Here is a 25,676-nt window from a genome sequence, read left to right on the forward strand (position 1 = left end):
CTTTGGGGTAGTGCGATTTTCTTTCTGATCCGAAAACAAATATTTTTACTTTGAGACAATCTCTGGCCAAATTTATTGGATTCTAAAGTGCAGAGCAATCCATAACATTCGGTACAAACTTTTGAAAATTGCCAACGGCCAAACTGTCCTGAGTCTTGGCCCTAGTGCGTAGATTTTTACGCACGTTGCTTCCGAAAATGTCAAAACACGCAACGTGTTTAATATTATTTCACAAATACGCAATCCGCTAAGCCGGTAGTTTGAACCCCTTTTTTTATCTTCTAAGTGTAAGCAACACACCAGCAACCCAAACACATTTCTATGTAGAGTTGTCTTTGGCTGCCTTGGGATGATGATGATGATGGCGATGATGAGAAATTGGGAGCGGAAAAGGCAAATTGCTTACCCGCGTGCAGTTCTAAAAATATTCCCGATGAAAATTGCCGCTGCCACCACGGACGGTTCTCTGTCGCTCAAGAAACCCCCGTCCCCCAAATCATTTGGGAACGAAATATTGAATCGGAAGGTTTTTTCAGATTCATTCAAAAGGGGGAATTATTAAAATAAAAAACAGCAATAACAAGTTAACCCGCTACTGTTGGACTGAATCCATTGAAAAAAAAAATTTTTTTTGTCAATGGAAATAACTTTATTGACCTCTCTGACTAAACAATGTATGTCAAAGAAAAACATTTTTTTGTATTTTTAAATATTCAAATAGTGTAAGAAATAAGAAAAAAAACTTATTTTATCCAGGTTTCATAATTACTAATTGAATTTTGATGCATTTAATTGGTTCAAATCTTTAATAGTAGGGAGAGGGAGGTATCGTGGGCCATGGGGAAATGTGGGCCACTCTGAATATCTCAGATGTGTGTTGAGATAAAAATCTCAATCCAACTGTCATCGTCGTAAGCATGTTTTTCTATATGTTGTTGACTTAAATACGCATCAAATGCTTCTTTTATTTATCTAGCTTAAAAAAGTTTTAAAAAATGTATATAATTAAACAAGCACTAGCTGATTGCATCGATGGGGAACCTAAAGTAAACCCTAATGAAAATATGCTCATACGCTTATAACCTTAGTATTGTCATGTTCTTTCGCGTGAAAAAGGATTTTTTGATGAACCATCAATAAGTCACACAAACGCAACCATTTTGCAAATCATAGCTTGTGGGGAATCGTGGGCCACACTTTGTGGGCCACCTATATTTTGGTGTTTTATACACATTCAGAACTTAAAATACGTTTTCCCTATCTGTGAAGTTATGCCAAATGAAGAGTTATGAAAAATATTTTGTCCATCCTATATAAGGAATTTCGCCAAAACTTTCGCAAGCCAGGTTTTTGAGTCTATTCGATCATACACAACTCTCTTTTTTATTTTATCATCTGAAGTTACTTTAAAATAACGAAATGAATTTTAAATTACAGTTTTGGGTCAACTTGGGTCAATTTTGCATGTTATTTCATATGTCCATATTAACTGTTCATTGTTTTTGCGATATTGACGTTATTCTTTATATGTACATTGGATTGAGATGAAAATGTGTGGATAAGGGTTTTAAGGGACGGACAATTTATTTCAGGTATTTAATTTTGGGTCACTGGTTTGCGAAAGGGCTCGTTCACATTAACTTTTCACTGTTTTTGCAATACATTATATTCATTTTTAAACAGTTGTTGTGTAGGCGCGTCACGGTGTCTCTGGGAGAAAACTTTATTTTCGAAAATTAGCATCGCTCGATAATTTTGGCACCATTCGAAAGCTGGGTCTTTCCCCTTTCATTTGAGCCCAAATTTGAAATAATCCATTTTTTTTTTCAGATAACCAAATTAGACCGCTTTATTAAAATAAATAATGCCAAAACAAAATTTAACACCCAACAGAAACACTCCGCTCCGGCTCAGCTTAGTCGAAGTATTTCTTGAACTCGGCAGCTCCGGCCTTGTTGATGGCCGTTCCGAGGGCTTCCTTGCGCAGCCGTGCGTACCAGCTGGAAACGTTCGAGTACTTGGCCAGATCGACCTTGGCCACATCGTAGGTGGAGATCGTCGCCAGGATACTCAGATCGGTGATCGCCGGCCACGTATTTGCCCCCGGCCAGGAAGGTGTTCAGGAACTCGAGCGCTTCGTAGATCTTCTTCTCCAGCTCCGGGTTGGCCGGCTGCTTGGCGAAGACCTGCGGGTAGAAGTAGTCGGCGAATCGCTGATACAGGGTTCCCTGGTCGAAGTACAGTCGCTGGTTGACCACGGCCCGCTTCTGGGGATCCTTCGGGTACAGGGAATCGTCCTTGCCGTACTTCTCCGCCAGATAGGCACAGATGGCGCGGGATTTCCACAGGGAGAACCCATTATCGACCAGGGTTGGGATGCAATGCTGGGGGTTGAGCTTGAGGAATTCCGGCTTCATGTGCTCCCCGGCCATCAGATTGGTGAGCTTCAGGTTCAGCTCAACGCCAACGGCAGCCGCGGTCATCTGGACGGCACGACATGGAGCAGATCCTGGCAGGTAGTAGAAATCCATTTTGCTCTTTCAGGGGGGAGATGATTAGGCACAAAATTAGAAAGTAATGATCACACTTGGGGAGGCACAACGATGATAGATCGATCCAGCGATTCGGCGAGATCTTCAACCGGTGAAGTTCACAAACAGACTGACGATCCATCAGGGGGTCTAGAACAATTTATTTTTTTGTGGATTTTTGAACCTTTTGAATGTTTTTTTTTTTCAAAAAGAAAATCATACTAATCACTGTGAAATCACTCGTCTTACTTTTAGTGTTAGACCAATCCCATATGCTAATAACATAATTTAATAGGAAATTTCCTTTGCTACAATTTTGTAGAATTGATGTCTTGTCTGTGTCTGTGATTGTCTAGTGGTAGAAATTAAGCGGAAAGAGTTGTAATGTGACAAACAGTTTGATATTTTATTTACATTAAAAAAACAATCTTGCATCTTCCATGTTCAGGATAATCTGAAGTAAAGAGCATTTGAAGGATTTATTCTGAAAAGAGTGTCTCCTGCTTTTCTTGAAAATTTAGTCATTTATATTTTAAGCTAAGTTAGTGTGTAGAGATGTACCGAATATCGCCGAAAAACTGTTAAGCCGAATATTCGGCTCACCGTATAGTTGAGCTAAGTATTCGGCCGAATAGGCCGAATATCTACTACAAACTTGTAAATTTTTCAAATAATTTTGGATAATTTATAAAATATCCAAAAGTAATGTTGTAGAAGCTACACAATCATTAAAAATTTATGGTTTCAGCAAAACATCTAAGGTGTATGCGCGTATCTTTCATTGTAGATCTTACAGGAGAATGCTGAACGGTATCGGTTTATACTTTGATTATAGTTATTTTATTCCAGATTTTCTGGATATATTCAGGCTTGCCCATAGATCCAGTAAAGAATCCAGATAAGTCAAATCTGGCCGAGATGTCCAGATATTGTTCAATTAATCCCGAGTTTTGCTCGGGTTTATTCAAATTATTTGCTAAACCAAATAAAAAAACTCAAATTCCTCTTCAAAATTTTTTATATTCTGTGTTCAATTTTTCAAAAATTTCAAAATATACATAAATTTTGCCCTTTTTTATTTTTTTTCAAAAATCGTTCTAAATGCTTGACCGTCAGGATACGTGTGGTTGAAAGTATTGTATGCTTAAGGCTTAAGGTTAAAGATCATCTATCTTTTCAACAACTATTTTAAAGGTATCTTGCTAAAATTCGACCTTCATTTAATTCAATATCAGAGAAGCAATTCCAAAACGCTTGGCACCTGTTTTGACGTGTTTTATCCCAGATTTCACAGGAACGAAATCTCTTTGTGTGATAAACGCCCTAGAAGCGACTAATCATCTGATGTCTTTTCAGTTATTGGTGACATTTTAATTTCAGTAAGACCCCTACTTAAAAATATCTTGTAATACATCATCTGATAATATCATCTGGTTGAAAATAATCGACTAAAAACATGAGGGGCATTAACATGGAAGAAATAGAAAGCATTGGAATAATCGCAAAGGTTTTTTCATTGAAAACTCAATAGAATATTCAACCGAATATTCGGCCGAATATTCGTTTGGCCGAATAGTTGAAAGGTTAATATTCGGTATTCGGCCGTTCGCCGAATACCACTATTCGGTACATCTCTATTAGTGTGAGAACTTCATTAACAAATATTTGGGACTAGGAAACAAATTAGACTAACTTCTTACATTTAAGCCCAAATTTTTAATAGTCCACCTGGATTTAAAAACCAAATAGCTTTGTTGAAAATCTTCATCCTTTTTGATGATTTCTGAAGGTTTTCATACTTTATACTTTTAATTGATTGTAAAACCTTAGACACGGGTACCACAAGAATGATAAAGTGTCATTTATTGAACTAAAAAAATCAACCTATTGTTTATGTTTGATTGCATAAATCAGTGTTTTTGGAGGCACAAGCTGAACCTAATGTCTTTCATTGAATTTATTTCGATAAAAAGTAATAAGAAGATTACAAAATCTCAACATCAACTTTGTTTTCAACAATTTCAAGTGGTTGATTTTATGTAATCCTATTATCTGAAAATATTCTTTCAATTAACTAAAATTTTGCATTTGTTAACATTTATGTTTTTCAAATTTCCTAGACAAAAATAAAAATGGGTTTTTATCTGGTAGTATGGAACAATGAAAACATTTGTCTGTGGATTTCTGCATTTTTGGCTTCCCCCTGGAATGTTATTTACTTATTTCTGTAAAAACAAAATATAACAGCGTGTCATAAACAGAATTTAAAGCAGTGTCTTGAAATGCTTAAAATAATTTCTCTAGATTTATTTTCCTAGATTCTGCACATATTCAAAATGTTACATTGCTCAAAGTATGAAATACGAGTAACAAAATTTTCAAGTAAAGCAAGTGCTATCTTTTTTTATATGGCCGGAACCTAGGTCAGGAAAATAAAAATTCGCTGCAGCATTTTTGCACCTTTTTTTTTAACTTTTCGGCAAAAAAACTGAGCACTTTTTGAAAAGAGTTGTAATCGTTTGAGATAAAAACTCGTGCCGAAACCAAACAAAATAAACAAAACTGTTGTTTTATAAATCAGGTATGCTCAGTTTGGTGAAATTCGTAAACCAGTTCCATGCAAAACTCTCTTAAAGACTTAAAAAAAGTTTTAATAATGACTGAGCCCTGGGCCGGAACAAATTTGAAATCCATCTTTTGTCACTTGGAATTGAAACATCACCAGAGGAAGGGAAGGGGAGGGGGGGGGGGTCGAATAGATTGGAAAACAAATGGACAAAAGCTGGCTTGCAACAATCTTGTATACAATCTACATTGCACAAAATCGAAAAATCGAGAAAATTTAGATCCATCATTTGAAACAAAATTTGTAAACAACAGGTGATATCACTCCCATCTTCTACGGTTTTGCTTTCGTTTTTTCAACTGTTTGAATTTTCGAAGAATGTATAAAAATTTTGTTTAAAATGTCTTAAAATTTATTTATTTCCCATATAGGAATTTTGAAAAAATCGGAGTGACAAATAAGAATTTGATATTTATTTAGAAATAATAAAACCCCATAATTGCTCATTACTTCAGATAATCCTGATCAAATTTATGTTAAAAATTGATTTTTTTTATGTAAATAAACCATTTGAACATTTATACACTCTACAATCCATAACTTAGCTCGTAGAATACTATTTCTGGTTAACACAATCAGTGATGAGAAATTTTATTAGAAATTCCAAATGAAATAATAATCACACTGTTTATCACATTACAACCATAGATGAATAACAACTCTTTTCGCTTAATTTGTATCACTGTGATGTCTTCTAAAAAACTGTAGCCAGGGAAATTTTCTATTAAATTATGTTATTGGCATATGGAGTTGGATTAACACAAAAGGTAAGACTAGCGTTTTCACAGTGATTAGTATGATTTTCTCTTTGAAAAATCATTGAAAAGGTTAAAAAAATTAATTGTTCTAGACTCCCCGATGATTTATTTCAAATTTCGGCTCAAATGAAAGGGGAAAGACCCAGCTTTCGAATTGTGCAAAAATTAGCGATGCTAATTTCTATAAATAAAATGGTTCCATCAGAGACACCGTGACGTGTAAAAAAAGAAATAGTTTAAAAACGTTATAAACCGGGCAAAAATCAGTGCGCATTTCGAGAAAAGTGGCCAACTTGGAATTCAGTTGATTTTCAAATAATATTTTGGAATTCGAAAGTACACCTAGATCCTCCACAACGGAAACTCGTTCAAGAGTGGAATCTGGGAGAGTGTAATTCCAAGTCAGCGAATTCTTTTTCCGATTAAAGCTGATTTCATTGCATTTCGCCACACTGACCGTTAAACAATTCAAATTACACCACTCCAGAAATTTACTCAACATTTGCTGCAACTCCAAGCACTCACTGTAGCTCGCAATTTTCCGATCAATTTTCAAGTCATCAGAACCTGCGCATGACCCTCATTAGACCGGTTGTTCTTTACGGGCACGAGACATGGATATTGCTCGAGGAGGACCTGCGTACACTTGGAGTATTCAAGCAACAAGTGTGGAGGCGAAGGAAGACCCACGAGCTCGCGTGAATCCATGGTGAACCCAGTATCCAGAAGGTGATGAAGGCTGGCCGAATACACTGGGCAGGACATTCAAAATTACGAACGACTGTCCTGTAAAACAGGTGTTCGCAAAGAATCCGGTAGAAACGAGACGAGACATTAAACCACGACATTTTATCAGCGTTTTTCCAGTAATAAATTTTTTGTTTGTAAAGAAAACCATGTAGGAAGCGTTACCTATTGTTATTATTTACTCATGGGACTCTTGTGATATCTCGTTGGGAAAACGAAAACGATTGTTTTTTTTTTAAATTGGTCGTATTGTTATTATTTTAACATTAGAAAATAATTATAATTTTCCAAAAAGAAATAATATAAGTATGTACAGAAATTTACACAGCATTTACGGAGTAGAACTTTTTTTGTTTTTCTTCTTTTGTTTTTTCTTCTTTAATATATTTTTATATTTATACTTTTGCAACCGCTTTCTTTTCCTCTCGCGCGCTCTCTCTCTTTCTCTCTATCCATCTTTCGACTGTTTGTTTTTTTCTCTCCACCATCATCATGTTCATCATCAATGTATGTATGTATATATGGGTTACATAATTGATCATTTTCATTGTAGTTTTAGTAGTTTTTTCCTTCTTCCATTGCCAAAGCTACACATATTGTTTCTGACGGTTTCTGTTGTAAACATTTTTCTTCTCAAAGGGAACATTTTCAGTTTTCCGTGCATTTTTGTTTTCGCTATCTTCCTTATACTTCTTTCTGTGTTTTCTTGCGGGGATGATAAGTATTGGTATCGGGATGATTTTAGGGGACTGGTTTATTTTTTTATCGGTTTCGGTTTGTGTCGACAAAAGGTTTCAACTGTGATAAATTGAGTTTTGTTTATGTAAGTTTTTATTTCATGAAAATGTGGCTTGTCTTCAATTTTTATCAACCATTCAAACAAGAGCGATGCGCAAGAATTATTAGAGGAGTTTTCGTGGGAGTATTTTTTTTATTTATTTTTTGCTTACTTTCAATGTGTATGTAACCTTTACCTTTGATTTTTGTTTGTTTATTTGCAACAGCTATTATAATTGGATAAGAAACTTTGTTAGAGGCTTTGTTAAGAATTTAAATTTGCTTGACATCATCCTTGATTTGCTTTGAAATTTCGTTTATTTATTTTTATTTTTAAAAATATAACAGCTTAGGTACAGTTGACAATGTAATGATTCCACTTTTATATCATATAGCGCTTGTTTTTTTTCATTGTGTGTATTTATGTTTTATGTTTATCCTTCTTTTTATTTGTGGTAATGCTGATAAGATTCTATATGTGCTTTCTTGCTGTCTGACATCGAGATTTTGGACATTTTTGCGTGTTTTATTTAGCTTCTCTTTCGACTTTTACTTTTTTATTCTTGATAACCTTAAGAAGCGAATTTGCATCTGTATTGGAACCAAAATAGTAAACAGAAAACAATTTTTTTTTCGTTTCAACAAATCGACTTTTTTTCCAAAAATATGTAACACTAGATTCTAAATTTTTGCTTCTTTTATCCTTTATTTTCAGTTAAGTTTAGTTTCTCTTGTTCTACAAAACACATCTTCGATTCGCAAAAGTTCTTGAGTAGCGTTCAACGTTTTAGGTTTCTCTTTTTCTCTCTCATCTCTAATAGTGTACTTTTCTCATATTTTCAGTTACATTTTTTTCTTCCTTCTGCTAAATTATAATGCACGACTAGATAATACTGGAAATTAAATCCTACACGAAATCATTTCATATTTCCTTTCTTTTCGACTTGCGATTTGTTTTTCCATTCCTATATAATCAATTGTTTTGTTGTTTGTCCTACAAAATTGAATTTGTTTCGCTAAAATAAATGTTACAATCAGGCGCGCTTTTCCACACTCTCACTCACTCACTCGATCGGCAACTACTATAGTGTAATCCACACATCTACGGAACGTCTTGTTTCATCTTATTCTTGATCTACTACTACTTCTTCTTGACTAAAAAGGGAAAGAAAGGGATAAACTTGCGAGGAAACTAGATGATATCTGATTTTATGTTCCAATTTCGGACGAGCGCGAATACATAAAAATTCATAAGTTCTGGTTTTTTGGTTTTCTTTGTCTTGTCTTGTTAATTAGCTCAATAAGGCAATTCAGTTTGATGTTGTTTTTTAATTTTATTTTTCGTCTCTCTCTCTCTTTCTCTTTTTTCATTTTAAGTTTTTTTTCTCTACTCATAACAAATCACGTCTATAAAATATATCTGCAATCTTTGTGTTTTTTTATTTTTGTTTTTAGAATGATTCAAAAAGATTTATCTACTGCCTTATTCAATTTGTTTTCTGGTGTATCATTTTCGTCTAAGGATTTCTAATAGTTTACTTGCTAAGGTACGTTATTTTGTTCTGCTTGGCTCGATTTGTTTTTACCTTATTTGTTTGCTTTTTTTAATGGTACTTTTGCTACATCAAAGTTGATTTTACCCATCGACACAATCATCAGCTATATGTATGAATAATAAATAACGAAATGTACTCTGAGAACATTTTTATATTGCTGCTTCTTCGAAGATCTTTTTTTTTGCTTGGGCCACGTTTTGCGACTTTCAACGCTACCAACAACTAGCGTCAGATGTTTGTCACCGCAGTTTTTTTCCCTGCATCGCGACGACCATCATCAGGGTCTTGTGAGTGCACGTTCTGCGACGACGAAGACGACGTTAAATTTAGCACTAACAATTACAACATCCGTTTTATTTTCATCAAATTCGAATAAAACTTTATGAATGAATTTTATTTATAAGAGCGCCCGAAAAATGAAAACACACATTCACAAGCATCGACGGCAGAAAACCGGGACCGTGTCCGTCGATTCTCGGCGCGCGCGTTCTTGGTGCCAATGAGCGCGGAAAGTCGAGTCGAAGGATGATGATACAGATACAGACCGGGGTAGGTTAACGGAAATGTGGAGCGGAGTATTTGGAACAAGCGGCGTCCTCATCGTCGTCGTCGTCGTTGAGCCGGGCCACAGCTCTTGGGGGGAACACAGTTTGTGTATTTTGGCAATCTCGGGCAACAAATTTAGAGCAAGCAGCTTAATGTCGATCGGTTTCAAATGAGGAACCATTTTTTAAGGGGTAAATTTAGCTACCGAGCGATTCAAATCTAACGGAATCATGAGTTTTTCGGCACAATTTTTCTCCATTCAGAATTTTTATCAGTAACTTTTTTTTTTGTTTTTTTTTTCGAGATTTCCCAGTACTTGGAAGCATGGAATGCTCTCTGAACCGATTTATAATTACGGTGCATCACTCGGATGTATTCAGGGTTAAGCTGAACATGCTGTAGTCGGTTCAACTTTGAAATGGACTCCAATAAGCTGAAGTGGTGGGACCGAAACAATCATCAGTTTTTTTTTTGCTAATTTCAAGCTGTAAGACCTCTGTAGAACAGAATCCCCATCTCCCGATTATTTTTGGAAACTGACCAAAACTTTAACAACGATTTGGACCCAAACCTTTAAAGCAACGGTATTGAAATTAAACGCCTGAATCTAGGCAACGCTAAAATGTGCGACGAGCGAGGGGTCCCATTCATGATCATAAGGACACCCACATAGTCCAAGATACCTTCTGTAATTTAAGTTCGATTAATAATCTCATGTTTAGCGCTTTCTACCTCTTTAGGTATGATCTTAGACACTAAGCCAGTCGTAGACAAAAAGTAGAACGAAACACGATCAGTGCCACTGCACTCGTGTCTATATTTTTCCCCACTCAATTTCTAGTTCTCTGTACCGATTCATGTCACGCGAAAGCGAAGCGCTTGGCGACACCAAGATCAAGTAGTAAATATTTTTCAAAATTTGCGACGCAATTTTTCCTTCCCTTGATCCGTGGTTATCCAACTATAGTGTGTTAGCCTAGGTTGGAGGCAATAATACATGTGCGGAGTATTTTTTTTTTCTCTGCTGCTCTCTACTAATGTCAAATGGTGTCGTCGTCGGCTCTCGAACGATCCGTGTCACAAGCTCACAAAATGGCGATACGCACTTTTCTGGCAGAACACGACACAAGTTGGCATTTTAAATGAATGAACATGCCAGTTGTTTCCTTCTTTGGCCGCGATCGCGGATACACCACCCTCAATTTCGTAACGGGAAATGCATATGCGACGGAGCAAAATTCTAAATTTCTCCAAACGCGATTCAGGCGTTCTCAAATGACGCCTCATTAATGGTAAATCAAACCTATTACGAAACAAAATTTGCAAAACATTCTAGGTATCATCAATCGACCGGTTTCCCAGGAATTTCGATGGAATCATCGATTTGTTTACGCATAAAGCCGTACCTATAGGATTTTTGGAACCAGGAGAAAAACTTATGCAAGATTTTTTTCGAAAAAAAAATTGAAAGAAGAAAAGATCTTTGTCTCTCCGGTCTCAACCGGTAGATCTACGGAAAGGGAAGACGATCGATCGCCGCATGTTGCTGCTACTCTCGTGCAGGCGGGCGGATGGATGGATTGGATCGAACCGGATCGGAGAAGGAAGAATCTTCCATCCATCCATTACCATTATGCTTCGCATCGGGATGACCCTTGAAAGTATTTCATCTCGAATTCCAACAAAAGCAGCAGCATCACACACTTCCCTCCCGAGAGCTGCTTGCTAGTGAACGAGTCTCGTTCCAAGACACAAGGCCTTTTGGAAGGAACAAAACAACGCGCAACGCACACACCCGACCCGAGCAACCAAAACCGGCAGGGTGAAGAAGAAAACTATTTTCCTGTGAAATAAAAAAACCCTCTTTCAAGACTCACAAACTCGCATAACAGATGGTTTTGATTTTCGTTCGTTTGGTTGGTTGGTTTGTTCGTCCTCATCCGTCTTCCCACTACTCCACCCTGCGGACCATCTTGGTCCAGGGGCAGCGTGTGTTTTTTCCTCATGTACGGTGTCAAGCTTTCATCGATTCGTTTAGGCCCGGCCCGGCACGATTCATACACTTTTGTGTGTCAGGAAATGAAACGAAATGGTTCATAGTTGGTTGGAAAGAAGAAAAACACATTGAGTAGTGCTGCTGTTGCTGGAAGCTTCTCAATTTCCTGGAAGAAACGATTCCCGCCAGCCGACAATGTGCCGATTTCCTCCCGTGTAATGTTGGAATTTTGAACCGTTTCGATCATAATTTCTACATCATTTGTGTAAAGGTTAGACAACGAAGCCACGTGGTGACCCTCATAAGAAGGCAAACGTAGAGGTTGCACAAATTTCACGATCTTTCTCATATCGGGACAACATCAACCAAAAAAAAAATGTCAAACACGACCAGTACGCGTAGTTATTACCAGTCAGTCAGTAGTAGAACCAGTAGGTACTAGGTCGCCGTCGCCGTTCGATTATTATCGCTTACATATTTGTGTTCTCCAGCCCCAGGCGTATAGGTTATCATCACTTGGCCGGGCTCGGATCGGCGGCGTCTTACGGCTACTTGCATGTCTGCCCGTCAGACTATTTGTCGAAAAGAATCCAACGCGCGAGTCGAAACTGGGAATTTAAAAACTTCTCACTGAAAGGTTGCTTCCTGATTCTTTCCTGATCTGATTGTATCAAAATAATGGCAAACTCCGACTCCGGTCATTTCCAGCAAAAAAAACTTTCGAAGAATCAGCAATAAAAAAGGATACCGAGTCTGGGTTATATTTGGCTTTAATTTTTTATATTTTCTCTAATTGTGTTTTTTTTCCTGCAATGTGGAGAGACTATTATAAGGGGTTTCCCTTCCTTATATGTTTACCGGTTTCTCGTATTTATTTTCACTTGTTTCTTAATGTTTTTGGAAATGCAATTAGGTGTTCTCTCTGTCTCATATCGGATTAATGCTGATTTGTTTTCATTCTTGCTTCCATTTCTTTCCCTTCCTGTGCGCGCGCGCTCGGTCCAATATTTACACAAAAGAATAACTACACTTTGTACACACATACAAACCGTACACACATACACAGTCGAGACTATGACTTTCGTCTGTCGCCTCGCCTCGTTCTGACTCGATCATACACTTGCATGCATGCATGGAACGATCGGTGCATATACTACATTATATTACCCGAGCGATCCAAAAATATATTACAATTTATTCAGTTGTTCTTTCGCGTGGGTTTAAATATAAATATGTTTATGATTTCCCCTTGATTCTTCTGTGCACCTTTCTTTCCCGCGGCTAAGTTCCCTATATACACATAACCTCCTTTCTACTTCTTCGTTTGCACAATAGTGTCCTTTCTCTCATACAATTATTTTTCTTATCTTCTTCGGTAAGGATATAGTTCTCTCCTCATTTCGCGTTATATTCCTATCTATATCTCGACATCCCCTTTCCATTTTGCAAATTCGCAACAGTTTGTTTGTTTTCTTTTCGTGTTTTTGCTTTTTAAATTAGTTATTTGGATAAATATGTATAGTTATTTACAAAATTTTGTTCAACTCGTTTTTACACCTTCTTTTCTTTGCCTAGCTGGATCCCCCGCGTTAGTTCTTTTTCCAGCGCGTTCTTCTCAGTGTGCTCCCACAACAAGTAATGTTTTTAAAAAAGAAGAATGTTTCATTGCGCTTTTTCAAAACGGTATTTTTAAAACACCGCTGAAACAGTCGTGCTCCTAGTTCTCCTGCGCGCTCTCTCTCTCACTCGCCCTAGATTGACCTTTTCCTCACACTTTTGCTTGCTTGAACCCAAAACTAAAGGTAGGAAATAAATTACTCGGTTAACGGTAAACGGAAACGGATACAGAAACTAAAAAAAATAGATTCGACGTTGAGTCAACGCCTATTGGAAAAATGTCCTATCTAATTCCCTAAAGCTACCGCAGAAAACGCTGTCTGTCTGGATGCTGCTGCACATCTCCCCCTTTTCGAAAAAAAATTTTTTATTCATCCGATGAGTGCGCCGAAAAAACTGTAAAAATAATTTTGAAAAATTTGACCGAAACACAAAAATTTCCAATCGAACGAAAAAAAAAAATTCAATAAGTTTTTGTTTGTATAAAAACAGTGCGCGCGCGCACCCACCGGAAGATTAAATGGCTTGTTTTCACGAAGTCCACCCGCATTCGTCCCATTTCCCGTGTGAGTCCCAATTTCGTTTGGGGCGAAAACACAAAATTGACGAACGTTGGTCCACCGCATTGCAGTATTCTACCCTTTCCCAAACGAAAAACGCGGGAGGTGCCGATCGCGCACGCTCAGCTCAGCGGTTGACATCGCATCGCGTCTATGGTGTCACCACCACATCACTTGTGCGCACACCACTCGAGCGCCAAAATCGGCAACGGAGGAAAAATGCAGCAGCAAACAGCTAGCTACCTTAGCAAACTTTCTGCGGCATGTGTTCTTCTTCTAATTATAAAAAAAATCGAACCTCTCTGGAAAATTGAGAGATTGGCCACGTCCTCCTCGCGTCCCCACCTTTCTTCTTACCAACGCTTTTTTCTTGTTTCTCAGTTTGTTTGTTTTTACATTTAGAATAAATTAGACTTGCCCCGCTTCCTCTACCTAGGATTTTGTTTTGTTTCGATTTGTTTTAATGCATCCTCCTACAACATTCTTCCTAGCCGTGTTTTGTTGTTGTAAAAAATTTTGTGATTGAATTAATTTGGGTTGATTTTTTTAAATGAAAAACTAGCTCGATCGATAGTGTGTTTTTTGGGTGGTTGATTGTAGTAATGAGTAATAGAAGGTAGTAGCAGTTGGGATGTGGTTATATGTGCGAATGAGAACGTGTGTTGTGACCATAAGGGTTATAATGTTCGACTCCTGTCCTCCTCCTCCTTAGAAAAAGGTTACCGAAGATAGTACTGTACTGTTTTCTGTAGGTTATTGTTACGATTAGAGACTGTTGTTGTTGTTGTTGTTTTGTAAACTTATAGAAAGATGCGCAGAGCAACTCTCCCTACTTCATCTACATATATTTAACGCACGATTTACATTGAAAATATTATTTATATCAAAATAAAACATAACTCAATAATAGTCTGCAGTCTTTGGTTAAATTATAATTAAAAACATTCCTCCCGCTTCCCTATTTTTATCTTCGCTCTAAACTTTTTTTCTGCTTCTTCTGTATATCAGGATGCTCGATGCATCATGCATATGCATTGTCTGTTGTTGTCCGCGCCAAGTTTATTATTATTACTAGACTATTGTTTACCGTTGAATGCCGGATGTGGTCGTCCGTCGATGTGATCTCTGCCAGCGGGTGCATTTCGTTGGTGGTGAAATAGGCGGCTCTGGTTCTCTCCGTTCGATGGTAACGCGACCCGGCCGCGTTTCGGGAGAACTACTGGCCACCGCCAACACCCGCTTACAGGTACAGCATATATCAGTATTCTGGACTGGAGTCGAGCAGACGCTTTTCGGGCGTAAGATCGTTATGGTTATGACTATGATGATGATGATGATGGTGGTGGTGGTGGTGTCCTTTGCCTCCGAAAGGGCTGGTACTGTTGACGGTGGAGAATTTACTGCTGATGTTGCTCCCGTGCAGATGATGATCCGAGGCACCACCACCCAGCGGGGAGCCACCATTGTTGCCATCGTTGCCACCGCCACCGAGGCCAGCTCCACTGAGAATACTACCGGCGAGGCTGCTGCCATTCTGGGACGACTGGCAGCGGCAACCGTGTCGGGAATGTTTAGCGTAGCATTTGGCACAAACCGCAACGCAACCACGCATCGGCCAGTAACACCACAGGCAGGGCAGTGCCAGGGACAGTGCCCCCAGGCAGCCCCATCGGGTCGTTCGCTTATGCGGCAAACAGGAACAGGGATCGTCGGCGCAGGATATCGTATCACTGTCCCGTTCCAGCTCGTGGTCCTTCGAGCAGTGGTAGTACAGGGCTTTGACACAGCACAGGCACGAGGCGTAGTCGATAATGGTTTCCGCACTGCAGAGACAGGTATTATCGCAAAGCCACCGGGATGGGAGTTGCCGGGGCCGCTGGCACTCTTCGCATCGGCACTTTTTACACGTCGGACAGGTGATGGAGTTAAGTAGATCACCATTCGAGGCGGGATGCAAGTCGATATCCAGCTCGTGCGCTGACGAGTCTTTACTAAAGGTGGTGGTGCTGTTTGATACTGGTTGCTTAGTAATGGGCAATGTTGCCGCCGACTGCAGCGTTGGTGATCCGGGAACCCGGGGAGGGCTCGGAACGGTCGCCGGTGTCGCCGTCTGTCCCAGCGATAATTGATTTGGCCTAGTATTGATAGTATTATTGTTAAAATTTCTACTGCTGCTATGCAGCGTGGTGGTCGTCGCTGTTGATCCGATTGGCTTGCCAATTGTCGACACCGCCGTACTATTGCTACTACTGTTAGTGCTAGGAGAATGTAACCGATTATTACTTTGCGATACTGATAGTTGTTGTCGATTTTGTTGTTGTTGTTGCTGCAGTCCACCACTGCCACTGATGATGGGGATGGACGGCGTTCCGGTTCCGGTTGCCGCCGTCGTCCTGGTGGCCGTCGGGGATCCAACAACATTCGCCGGAAACCGCTGACGGTTCGATCCAGGCGACAGTCTACTAAACGGTGTATCGACATACTCGTTAGTAAGCCTTTCGTTCTCTGGTCTAGGTGCAGCCAGGGTGACTGGGGATGTAGCGGCCGGTGTCGTGGTATTCGACGCGGTCGTATCTACACTAGTTGGGGCCAAAATGCTCGGTACCGAGATTGACGGGGGTAAAGCTGCCGGTGGTCGTCGTCGCGAGAAGGTACTTGCTGGCTGTGCTAGGTTATTACTACCGCTAATATTATTGTTATTATTACTACTAGGAGAATGATGGTGAGTACTCTGGTGAAGGAGATGATGACTGCTGCTGTTGCTACTGCTGCTATTGCTACTGCTTCGCGTGTGTAGCGCCGTGAATGGTACGATTTGCGGGGCAGGTGGCAACGGTGGTGGTGGAGTAGAAGAACTAATATTGCTACTAACGATACATGCAGGGGAACTTGAAGAGCTTAGATTCCTAGGTTTTGGTGATAGTTGCGGTACGTTGTTGTTGTTGTTGTTGTTGAGACTTCGATTCGTAGTCGTACTGATCGTCGTATTAGCGCTGTTGAAGTTACTGTTACTGTTACTATTACTGTTGGCAGCGACGGCGGCGGCGCTCATTATGGTCGGCTCGGGAGCCCTTGGACGATGAACACGGGGCAGAGACTTAGGGGGCCGAGGAGGCGCCAAAGGATCGCCGCCATTTCTGCGATCCATGTAGCTCGATACACTAACGGCTTCGATGTGTCGTCTTCAGCCGTGGTCCACCAAGATCCGTCATCGTTTTTAATCGCCTTCTGGAAGGAAAGAGGAAGAGAAGAGGGAAAAATCAGTCACAATGTTTCTAGAGACTGAAAAAAAGTTTAACAGGTAGCTGTTCAGTTTTGATACACTCAGTCTTAACATTCCATCGCAAAAATGGGCTATTTTATTCCACAAACAGTAATATAATTTTGAATTCAACTGCAACATGACGTTTGGTGAGGCAGAATTTTGATCCCTGGAAACTTGAATCGCTAAATTTTTGTGTATTGATTCAGTCAGATCATTCTTCAGTCTTCAATCGATCAGCTCAGTTGTAGAATGTTGACAAATTTAGATTTGAGTTGGTCGATTCGATTAATTTTATTACAAGAGTTTGTTAAATCATCCATTTCAGTCGACAGTCGATGAGAGTAGACCGGTAAATTTGTAGTGAGTCGTCAATTTCAGCTGTAGTCGTTCAAATCAATGATGGTGTTTCGAAACCGCCAATGCGTCAATGAAATGGAAGTGTCTTCCAGAATTGAATAACACTTATAAAAAACAACCGGCAACAAGCTGGTCGGTCAACCAAAGGTGGACGAAGGAGATCAACTCAAGGGATAACGAAAAAATTCTACGAATGTTTAGAATTGTTTCCTTTGTTTTTCTTTCGTTCGATTCATCCCCTCACTGCCGTTGAAGCTCGGGCTTCGCTACTGCTAATTCTTGGCGATTGGCTTTTTGTTTGTGCGTTTTGTGTCTTTGGCCCGGCTTTGGTTCCGATGAGTGAATGACTCGATTGGCAGCGCGCGCCTCACCGTCGACACCAATGGAATGTTGACTGGTTTTGTCGGGTCTGCGCGCGGTGGAAGGAAAGTGGAAGTGGCGGCGACACGGGGATCCCAAAAAAACCGGCGCGATGACCATGGCTTTGTCTCTAGAACGACGCGTGCTTGCTTAGAGCATTTGTTAATCATATGTGTGGACTGTTCTAGTCTGGGGACAAGTTTTTGTCGATAACGCGCGAAACTGGCGTCAGTTTATTTTTTTTTCAGTTTTGAGACCATCCTAGCTAGCGCCATCATAGTTGGCTGTTTTCGCGGATGTTATTAAAGGTTTTTTTTTTCTAAAGGAGGACTCAATCCAGAATGCTACCTTGGCAACTAATTTACCGAAAAACCACGTGCAACGGCGGCTTCCACGCAGTAATCCGGTAGGGCGGGAAACATCCACGTCAAACGGAATCCTCGTGATCGATCCGAAGCGCGGGGGCGTACGTCTCTCGTTGAAAAGCTTGTACAGTTTTGCCAAGTGGTCGTCGTCGTCGACATCTCTCTACACGACAACGCGCGACATCCTACGCACCCAGTCAGTAGTGTTGTCATTTTTTTTCTGCCGTCGTCGATTCCGATTCCATCTCCCACTGACCGGACGACAGCACAGCTATGGACCAAGATTTGTTAAGAAAATCTCACCAAACACGTTCGTCCATATCCAGCGGTGACGGTCGCCGTAGCCTTAGGAGTGTCAAAACGAACACGAGATGAATTTGGAGACGCGTGGGTGGATTGATTTTCCGCGCTTCTTTCCCACTTCTCTCCAGTCCAGGAACCCTGTATGATGATATAAGCAACGGCGGGCAGAAGGTCAACCTCGACGCTCTCTCGGACAGAATAGATGCAATTAACATTACACCTCTGCACCCGGACGAACAGAGTCCGCGGTAAACGTCCCCGAGGTGACGGACGGCTCAACAAGGTACACCTGTCCGTCTGCTAGTATTCCCCCCAAAACGAGCGTGAAGCAGCAAAAAACGCGACCTCTGGTAGGGGAAAGGAAACCGGACGACCGCCGGACGAGGACGGTTTGATTTCTATTGTTGATCCCCGGAAAGTGGGGGCGGGCTTTGATATTTATTTCTCCTGAGTCCGACGACCAAATGGATGGCTTCCATTTGCGGGAAACCGCGTAGGAGTTATATTTGGCATTAAGATCTTTGAATGGTCCTCTGCCTTGAAATAAACGGTTTCTTTCCCCCCGGCTTCCCTTAAGTCCCAGAGCTTCGACATGTGCCATGTAATTCGGAAGCGAAGAATGCGCTGCGCGCGGCCTGCTATTGACGTAGTAGGATAGGAAATTTCATCAAAATGATCCGCGGCCGCTGTTTTCGGGCGGCTGCTATAGGATGACGTCCGGCAGGCAACAAGAAGATTCGCAGGTGTACCACACCACACCCAACGGACGGAGGTGTTTTCTCTTTGGGGCGATATTTTTGGACCCGAGTTTCCCAAAATAGTTGAAACAAGCTAGCGAAACCGAGAGAAAGAAAGAGTGAGTGGGATTTTGATTGCCTTTTTAAAACAAAAGTAGAATCTTTCGAGAACGGAAGCCCCATCGAGAAAACCTTCTCAACCGAACAGGTGAAAATTAATCGAACCGAATATCTAAGAATGAAATTTGTTTAATAGGTTCTAAATGGCCTACCGATTGGTATGGTCATAAAAATAACACCACGCCACTTGGTTCTAGGAAACGGACTAGCGAGGTGCGAACCAGTTTGGCATACAAAGATCCATTCATTGAGGTGGAAATTATATTCCCCGCACGTGTGTACGTTTGACAAAATTCATCAACCATCCCTAAGCGCCATACTTCAGGTAAGGGTTTTTCGAATGAAATATGGGAAGTTACAAATTCCAATAAATGACGATTATTCGACCACAAATTAGACATTTTCACCAAACTAAAAATATATGACACCACCAAGCGATTTGTTTTCCATAAATCGCAACTTCTTTCATGAAATTTTGATATGTCAAAATCGACCGACACTTACTGCTGGAGCCATCTATTGACAAACAACGAGTACTTAGTTACCAAAATGTTCTCGTGAAACTTTCTTGCTAAAGATGGAAAACGGAATTGCGACAATGATATAGCACATTCGGTCCGGAACCAACTCAACAGTTCCATGTATGTTTAATCCCTTCAAAATTTGAGTCCTTATTTATGAAAAAACCACATTTAGTTTCCTCCTGATTATGAAGAAATCCCATTTTTATTGACATGCACAAGTCACGTTAAATCCACTAAAAATCTCTTTTACATCTTTGTATGTTCGAATTTGAGCATTGGTACCTACCTTTAATTCAGCTTGAACGGAACTTTAAAAGCTCACATTCAGATTTAGACGAAACTTTTGTTGCTAGGATCAAAAATCTGAATTGATTCAAATAATGTTAGAATTTAAAGTTTCCTTTGGAACCCCTCGAGCCCTTGACATCATCGTGCAATTAATTTAGATAACTTTTTTCTGGGGAAAACTTTCACTAAAGACCGACAAAAAGAAACGACTCAAAACGGGAACTGTGAAATTCGACTTCACAATTTGCAATTTTCCGCAGCAGCAGCAGCAAAATGTCAAGAGCTAATAAAACTCATCCAATCTTGATCTTTTTTTTTACAGCCGGACTAGCTTCAAACTGCAGCAACGCTTCAAGTGTTTATTATGGGTCCCGATGTATTGGGATTTATGAGCCCGGGTCCGTACCTTTTTGGGAAACGGAATTTCATTGACCGGCCGGCTGGAAATTCCTGACCCGGAGAAGAAACTGTGAAAGAAATCAAAAGAGCTTGTTGTTCCATAAAACGGTTTCGGACTCTCGCCGTCCTCTAGGCTTTTAGAGACTTGGAAAGAATGGCGCAGTTTGAGGTCTCTCGGCTGGCTTTCGAGTTGCTGAGCTCGGTGCGCGTCTGCGGGCAGGTAAATTTTGGCACCTTTTCCTGGCACTAGAGGTTTCCATGTTGCTACCCCCGGTGTTCCCGAGAGCTTTTGTTCCCGAGTTTCAAGTACTCGGCAGCATTGTTTCGCAAACGAGATACTACCAGTGTACCAAACCGATATTTGTTTACAGCCCCGGTGTGCGTAGCAAGGTTATCTTTTCGAGCCCAAGCTCCTCGGCCCGAAGATTGGACTCGGAATCTCTCGAGAGCTGTGTAATTATGATTATTATTATTATTAAGGGTAAATAAAGCGCTCGGTAACAAACGAACCGGTACCTCGTCGGGTTACCCTCAAGTGCGCATACACACACGGATAAGATACTGGACTTAGAGGCTAGAGGAGATGTGTCATAAACCCCCCGATAGGAAAGGTTACCTACGGTCGGCGATACTCGAGAAACTTTCCCCTCGGCGTTCGGGTGCGCTCGACGGGATGCGGCCAACGAGAGATACCACGAAAAGAGGAAAGGATGAAAGGAATAAATTTTACGATTTGACACATAGTAGGTCTTCCCTCCATTTTTTTTTTTGGTTTAGAGGCTTATTTTTTTTCTTCCTTTAGATACAAAATTATTCGAGGTTGTGCCATCCGATACCTAAATGGCTAGGGGCTCACCTGATTCAATATTATTGGTTAGGTTGGGTCGTGATACAGAGAGAAAAGGAGGAGGAGGAGGACGAAAAAACAACGATCAACACGCAAGGAAGGTATCCCGGTGTATGGGGGCGAGGACTGAGGAAGAGGATGCATACAACATTTGATAATCTGTCTCGTACAACGGGGCACGACTACGTTTACATCTTCGCTGGCTGGCCGCAGCCACAGAGTCCGGGGTATCGATTTCAACTTGATCTTCGGACGCGCGTCTCGCCACTTAAAAAAACTCCTTTGAAGCGTTCCCTCCACCAAACGAGGGAAAGGAGAGAGGAGCGAAAAGAGGTCATCTAGCCAGAAGTAGCCCCGAAAGAATGAGGAAAAACAAAATTTTAAGCTTCCCAAATCGGCTGAAATCTGTCGATCATCAAATTAAATTAGATTCACGCACCCTTGAATCCCTCCACCGCGGCCGTAGTTAGTTAGTTAACGAGGGGGTCCCGCGGGACACGTATGAAGTATGGTGGAGGAGGTGTTGGAGTGGGACGAATTCGGGTCGAGAATGCGGCCCGTGTTGTCATCCCTCGGTCTCCCTTTTTTTCCTCTGTTGCGCTGAAGTGAGTAGTATAGTAGTTCAGGCACAAACACACAACCCGTCCTCCAATTTTGCCTTCTGGGGCCTAAGCGATACGCGCAAAACGAAGAAAGCAATCTCATCTTGATCATCATCATTCGTAATTATGTCCGCGCAACGCTCAGCTCAGCAGTGCTGCTCCATACAGCTGGTACGCAGCCTTCCTGTCCTCAGCTGTGTGCCCAGGCCAAAGAAAGAAGCATGTGATTAGCGCAGTGAGGAGGCAAGATTGGATGCCCGGGCTGCTGGAAGATCACTCGCACAGCACACTCCAATCGTCTTCTTCTGTCTGTCTGTCTTTCCACTTCTTCTTCGCGGAGATATTGCGCGAATGTGTAACTACAGAAGCTGCAGATCTCGAGAAATGCTGTTGTGCTGCTGCTTCGTCCATCCCGGCTCCATTGTGGTGCCACAAGAAATGACCTGTAGCAGTCCCCTCTTCCCTGGGATCCCCACCAGCTCGGGTACCTACTAAACGATTCCAATTCATACCCGGGACGAGCTGAGTGTGAGCCCCAACAATAAACGTGTGGTACAGAAGAGAAACCCTGAAACGAAACCGGCACAAAGGTTGTGCTGTGGCACATTGAGGCCTATACTTTTGCGCTGACTGGCTGCTTGCCACAGATTTTTTTCTGCTGTGCTAACACGAAGACTACAACAGCACATAAAAAGTCCAAGGGCTCAAGTGGTAGTTTGCGCGGGGACGCTCGCGCTGATCAAGTGTATGTACTTGACCAACAACCATGAGGCCGCAGAACCGGGTGCAGCATCAACTACAGAGCAGACCCACTACTTAATGTAGGTGGTGCTGCTGCTGCTTGGGTATAGCGCTCAGAATCACCAGGAAGATTTCCGCCGTGTCAAGGTTGTCGACCTCGGCGAGACTCTGGTTCGGCAGTTTTGGGGTAAGTATTGTAATCTGTTAGATTTTGATGATATTCGTCGTTGTTTTATGCAATTTAAAAGTTCTATTTGGAGAAACAACGTTTCTCGGAGATGCTTTTAAGTTCTCGCTAAGGCCCAAAGTTTAAAACCGGAATAGCTTTACATTTGTTACTTTTTCCTTAATTTAGAATTATGAAATTCCTCAGTTTCGCAGGGAACCCACCTTGGTCCACTTGTTTTAAAATAGCCTTGGCTGCCAATTTATGACTTTTAAAGCTTATTAAAAACAGAAGCAACTTTTCGTACCTCCTAGGGATTAACTTTCTGACGTTGGTCCGCGTCTTAATTGAGACTGAGTGTTATACGAGCTGACCATCAATCGATATTCAATGATCAGCATTGCTTACATTTGCTATCATTGTGCTAAATTCTACTGTACATTTGTTCGAGTACTCTACACTATTGCCGAAATCCTCTGCACTTGAGTCAAGTGCACGCGAAAACCGCGAAAAAGAGCTCCGTATTAAGCTTGGCACAAGAATGACGACACTGCGGTGAGAGAAAGTATACCATAACATAACACGAAGAGATTTTTTTCCCTCTCTTTCTCTCATATAAGACAACAATGACAATAACAACAAGTTTATGTACAAACGAAAAAAAAACAAACTAAGTGATGCTCCTCTACACTTTTCAGCAGTAATATTAGCTTCTAAGATTTGATACCTTATATTGGCATCAATGTGTTCTCAAAACCTTAGAAAAACAAGCTATAGTATAGGTCCGAGTTTTAACAAAACTTGTCATAACTTTGCTAACCACGTATGAAAATTTGTGCTCTCATTTTTAATCAAACTTAGAACAAATTTGGTTCTCGGGGCTTGCTAGCACAATTTTCTATAAATTTGTCACAAAAGTCGGCTCGTCCTGCTCTGCTTTCACCGTTATGTGGTTTAACCCTAATCCGATCTTGAGTGTTTGACGGCTTGTAACTTTATTCAGGTGCAAAAAACAATTCCTTATGGGATACTCAAAAAATTCTTGAAATCTTTATTTTTGCATCATTACTTCTTTATGGACGCACCCCGAAAGCCCAGGAATCCCCAGCTCCCTAATCAGACCTTGAGTGTCAATTTGACACTTCTCACTTAAAACCGGAATGCTCAAAAAACATTTTACTTAGTGTCCAAGAAAGCTGACGTTAGAAGCTGTGCGTTCCACATAAGGATGAGAAACATATTTGAGTTACATTACGAGGTCTCCAAATCTATAAATTTTGTAAAAATTGGTTGAGAAACAAGAGAAATATATTGGTTTTGGTCAGGAGTGTCAAATTGACACTCCAGGGACTGTAACAGGTTAACATTTCAGGGTCGGATGAGGGTTTAATCGCTCTTTAATTTCCTGTACCATACTCCAGGCGTTTTATTTTCAAGGGAGTTTAACTGCCAGGGTCATTCTTCCCTAAAACTCCAGGCGTTTCTTCACAGTTGGGCTATTGTGGCTTGAAAATGCACTGAGATGCGTTTTTCAAGCTGCTCAAGTAGGTATTAAACAAACTTTTCTTTCGAACAGATATAGTATTTTCTTCTATTGACTCTAAAGTGTTCTGAAATTATGCGTTTTTTTTCTAGTGGAAGGCCTAGAATTAGCTACAAATCCATTTCGAGGAAAGTCTATATTAATTCTGTTCAAGACCACCTGATTATCTTCAAATTTGGAGTTACTGTTTTGGCATTTAAGGCGATTTCTGACCACTTTTTGTTACTTTTTAATAAAATCTTAACCCGTTTAAGGGTCATTGTCTCTCGATTTATGACCTCTTAAACAATTACAACCCCGGAAAATTTTTCATCTCCGCAAAAAAAACGAACATTGAATGAATAAGCGAATTTTCATGCTTGTAGAACTGTGTTTCCTAGGAAACATAAAATCGTATAAGAAATGATAAATTAAGTCGTTTACAATGGTGTTGTGAATTGCAATTCTAAATGCATAGTGAAAAGATCGTAAAAAATGTCGTCTGAAGTCAATTTAAATCGGATATGATAGAAAGTCCACCATGTTTGTAAATTTTAAAATGATTTTGCTCCCGCACGAGGTTCAAATGAGACCACCATCGTCTTGTGCTTTCTGCAATCAGCAGTGCATCCAGATGGCTAAAAATCAGATGGGAATTGAGTAATATTGACCAATGAGAAAACTGGAAAACATTGTCGCTGGCAATGATTTGAAGGCTATTACCTTACTCGTTTTCACCACTCGATAGTGTTGCACCGCCCCGGCAAAAACGGGATTTATGTTTTCGCTTTCATACAATTTGTTTACACCGGGAAGCACGACCTGTCAAAATTCACGATAGTTTTGGTTAGGACAAGCAACACTGTATATTTTCAGAGTTTGCCACCGTCGCCATTATGTTGCACTACCAGTAGACCACTTATCGTGAAAACGAGCACCAAGACATCAAAAAGTGCACTACCGGTAGTGCACCGGTGCAAAACTGGACGAAAACGAATACGATATATAACAGCAAAATTTCGTGATCTCTTGCATTCTTCCGATAGGTACGAATAAGGTGTCGAATAAAGCCCAATTGGTGTAGTTTTCGTCACTTTAGAAAGAAATAAAATTTATGTATGTATATTGCCTCCACTTTAGTAGGTAAATGCTGTTTTTTCAACTTTCATACGATCATTTTATAAATAATGTATATGGAAAACTTATATCAAAACAGCAAATGAATATAGCTACAAAAATGTTTGCTGAGTTGTGATTTATTTTCCGTTAAGTGACAATTCATTATGAAAGACCAGAAAATGTTCCCCGGACCTCCCTGTAAATTGCTTTATTCCTGGCGACGTTTGCAAGTCTGTTATCGGACGCG

General features: G+C 40.5%; 1 protein-coding gene and 1 pseudogene across 2 annotated transcripts in view; both read right to left on the minus strand.

Annotated features, from left to right (window-relative positions):
• Positions 1-1,900: 1,900 nt before the first annotated feature.
• LOC129750726 (glutathione S-transferase 1-like) lies at positions 1,901-2,662 on the minus strand (annotated as a pseudogene).
• Positions 2,663-6,909: 4,247 nt separating this feature from the next.
• The window catches only part of LOC129750659 (protein sprouty), a 46,711-nt gene continuing 27,944 nt past the window's right edge, over positions 6,910-25,676 (minus strand). Inside the window, exon 2 of one of the 2 annotated variants that reach the window (XM_055745666.1) lies at positions 6,910-16,939. In XM_055745666.1, coding sequence (XP_055601641.1) covers positions 14,973-16,862 — 1,890 coding nt within the window. In that variant the 5' untranslated portion in view covers positions 16,863-16,939 and the 3' untranslated portion in view covers positions 6,910-14,972. Of the gene's footprint in view, positions 16,943-25,676 lie in introns of both variants that reach the window. The other variant, XM_055745665.1, reaches the window with a different exon arrangement.

Source organism: Uranotaenia lowii, chromosome 3 (assembly GCF_029784155.1).
Source record: "Uranotaenia lowii strain MFRU-FL chromosome 3, ASM2978415v1, whole genome shotgun sequence".
Lineage (NCBI taxonomy): Eukaryota > Metazoa > Arthropoda > Insecta > Diptera > Culicidae > Uranotaenia > Uranotaenia lowii.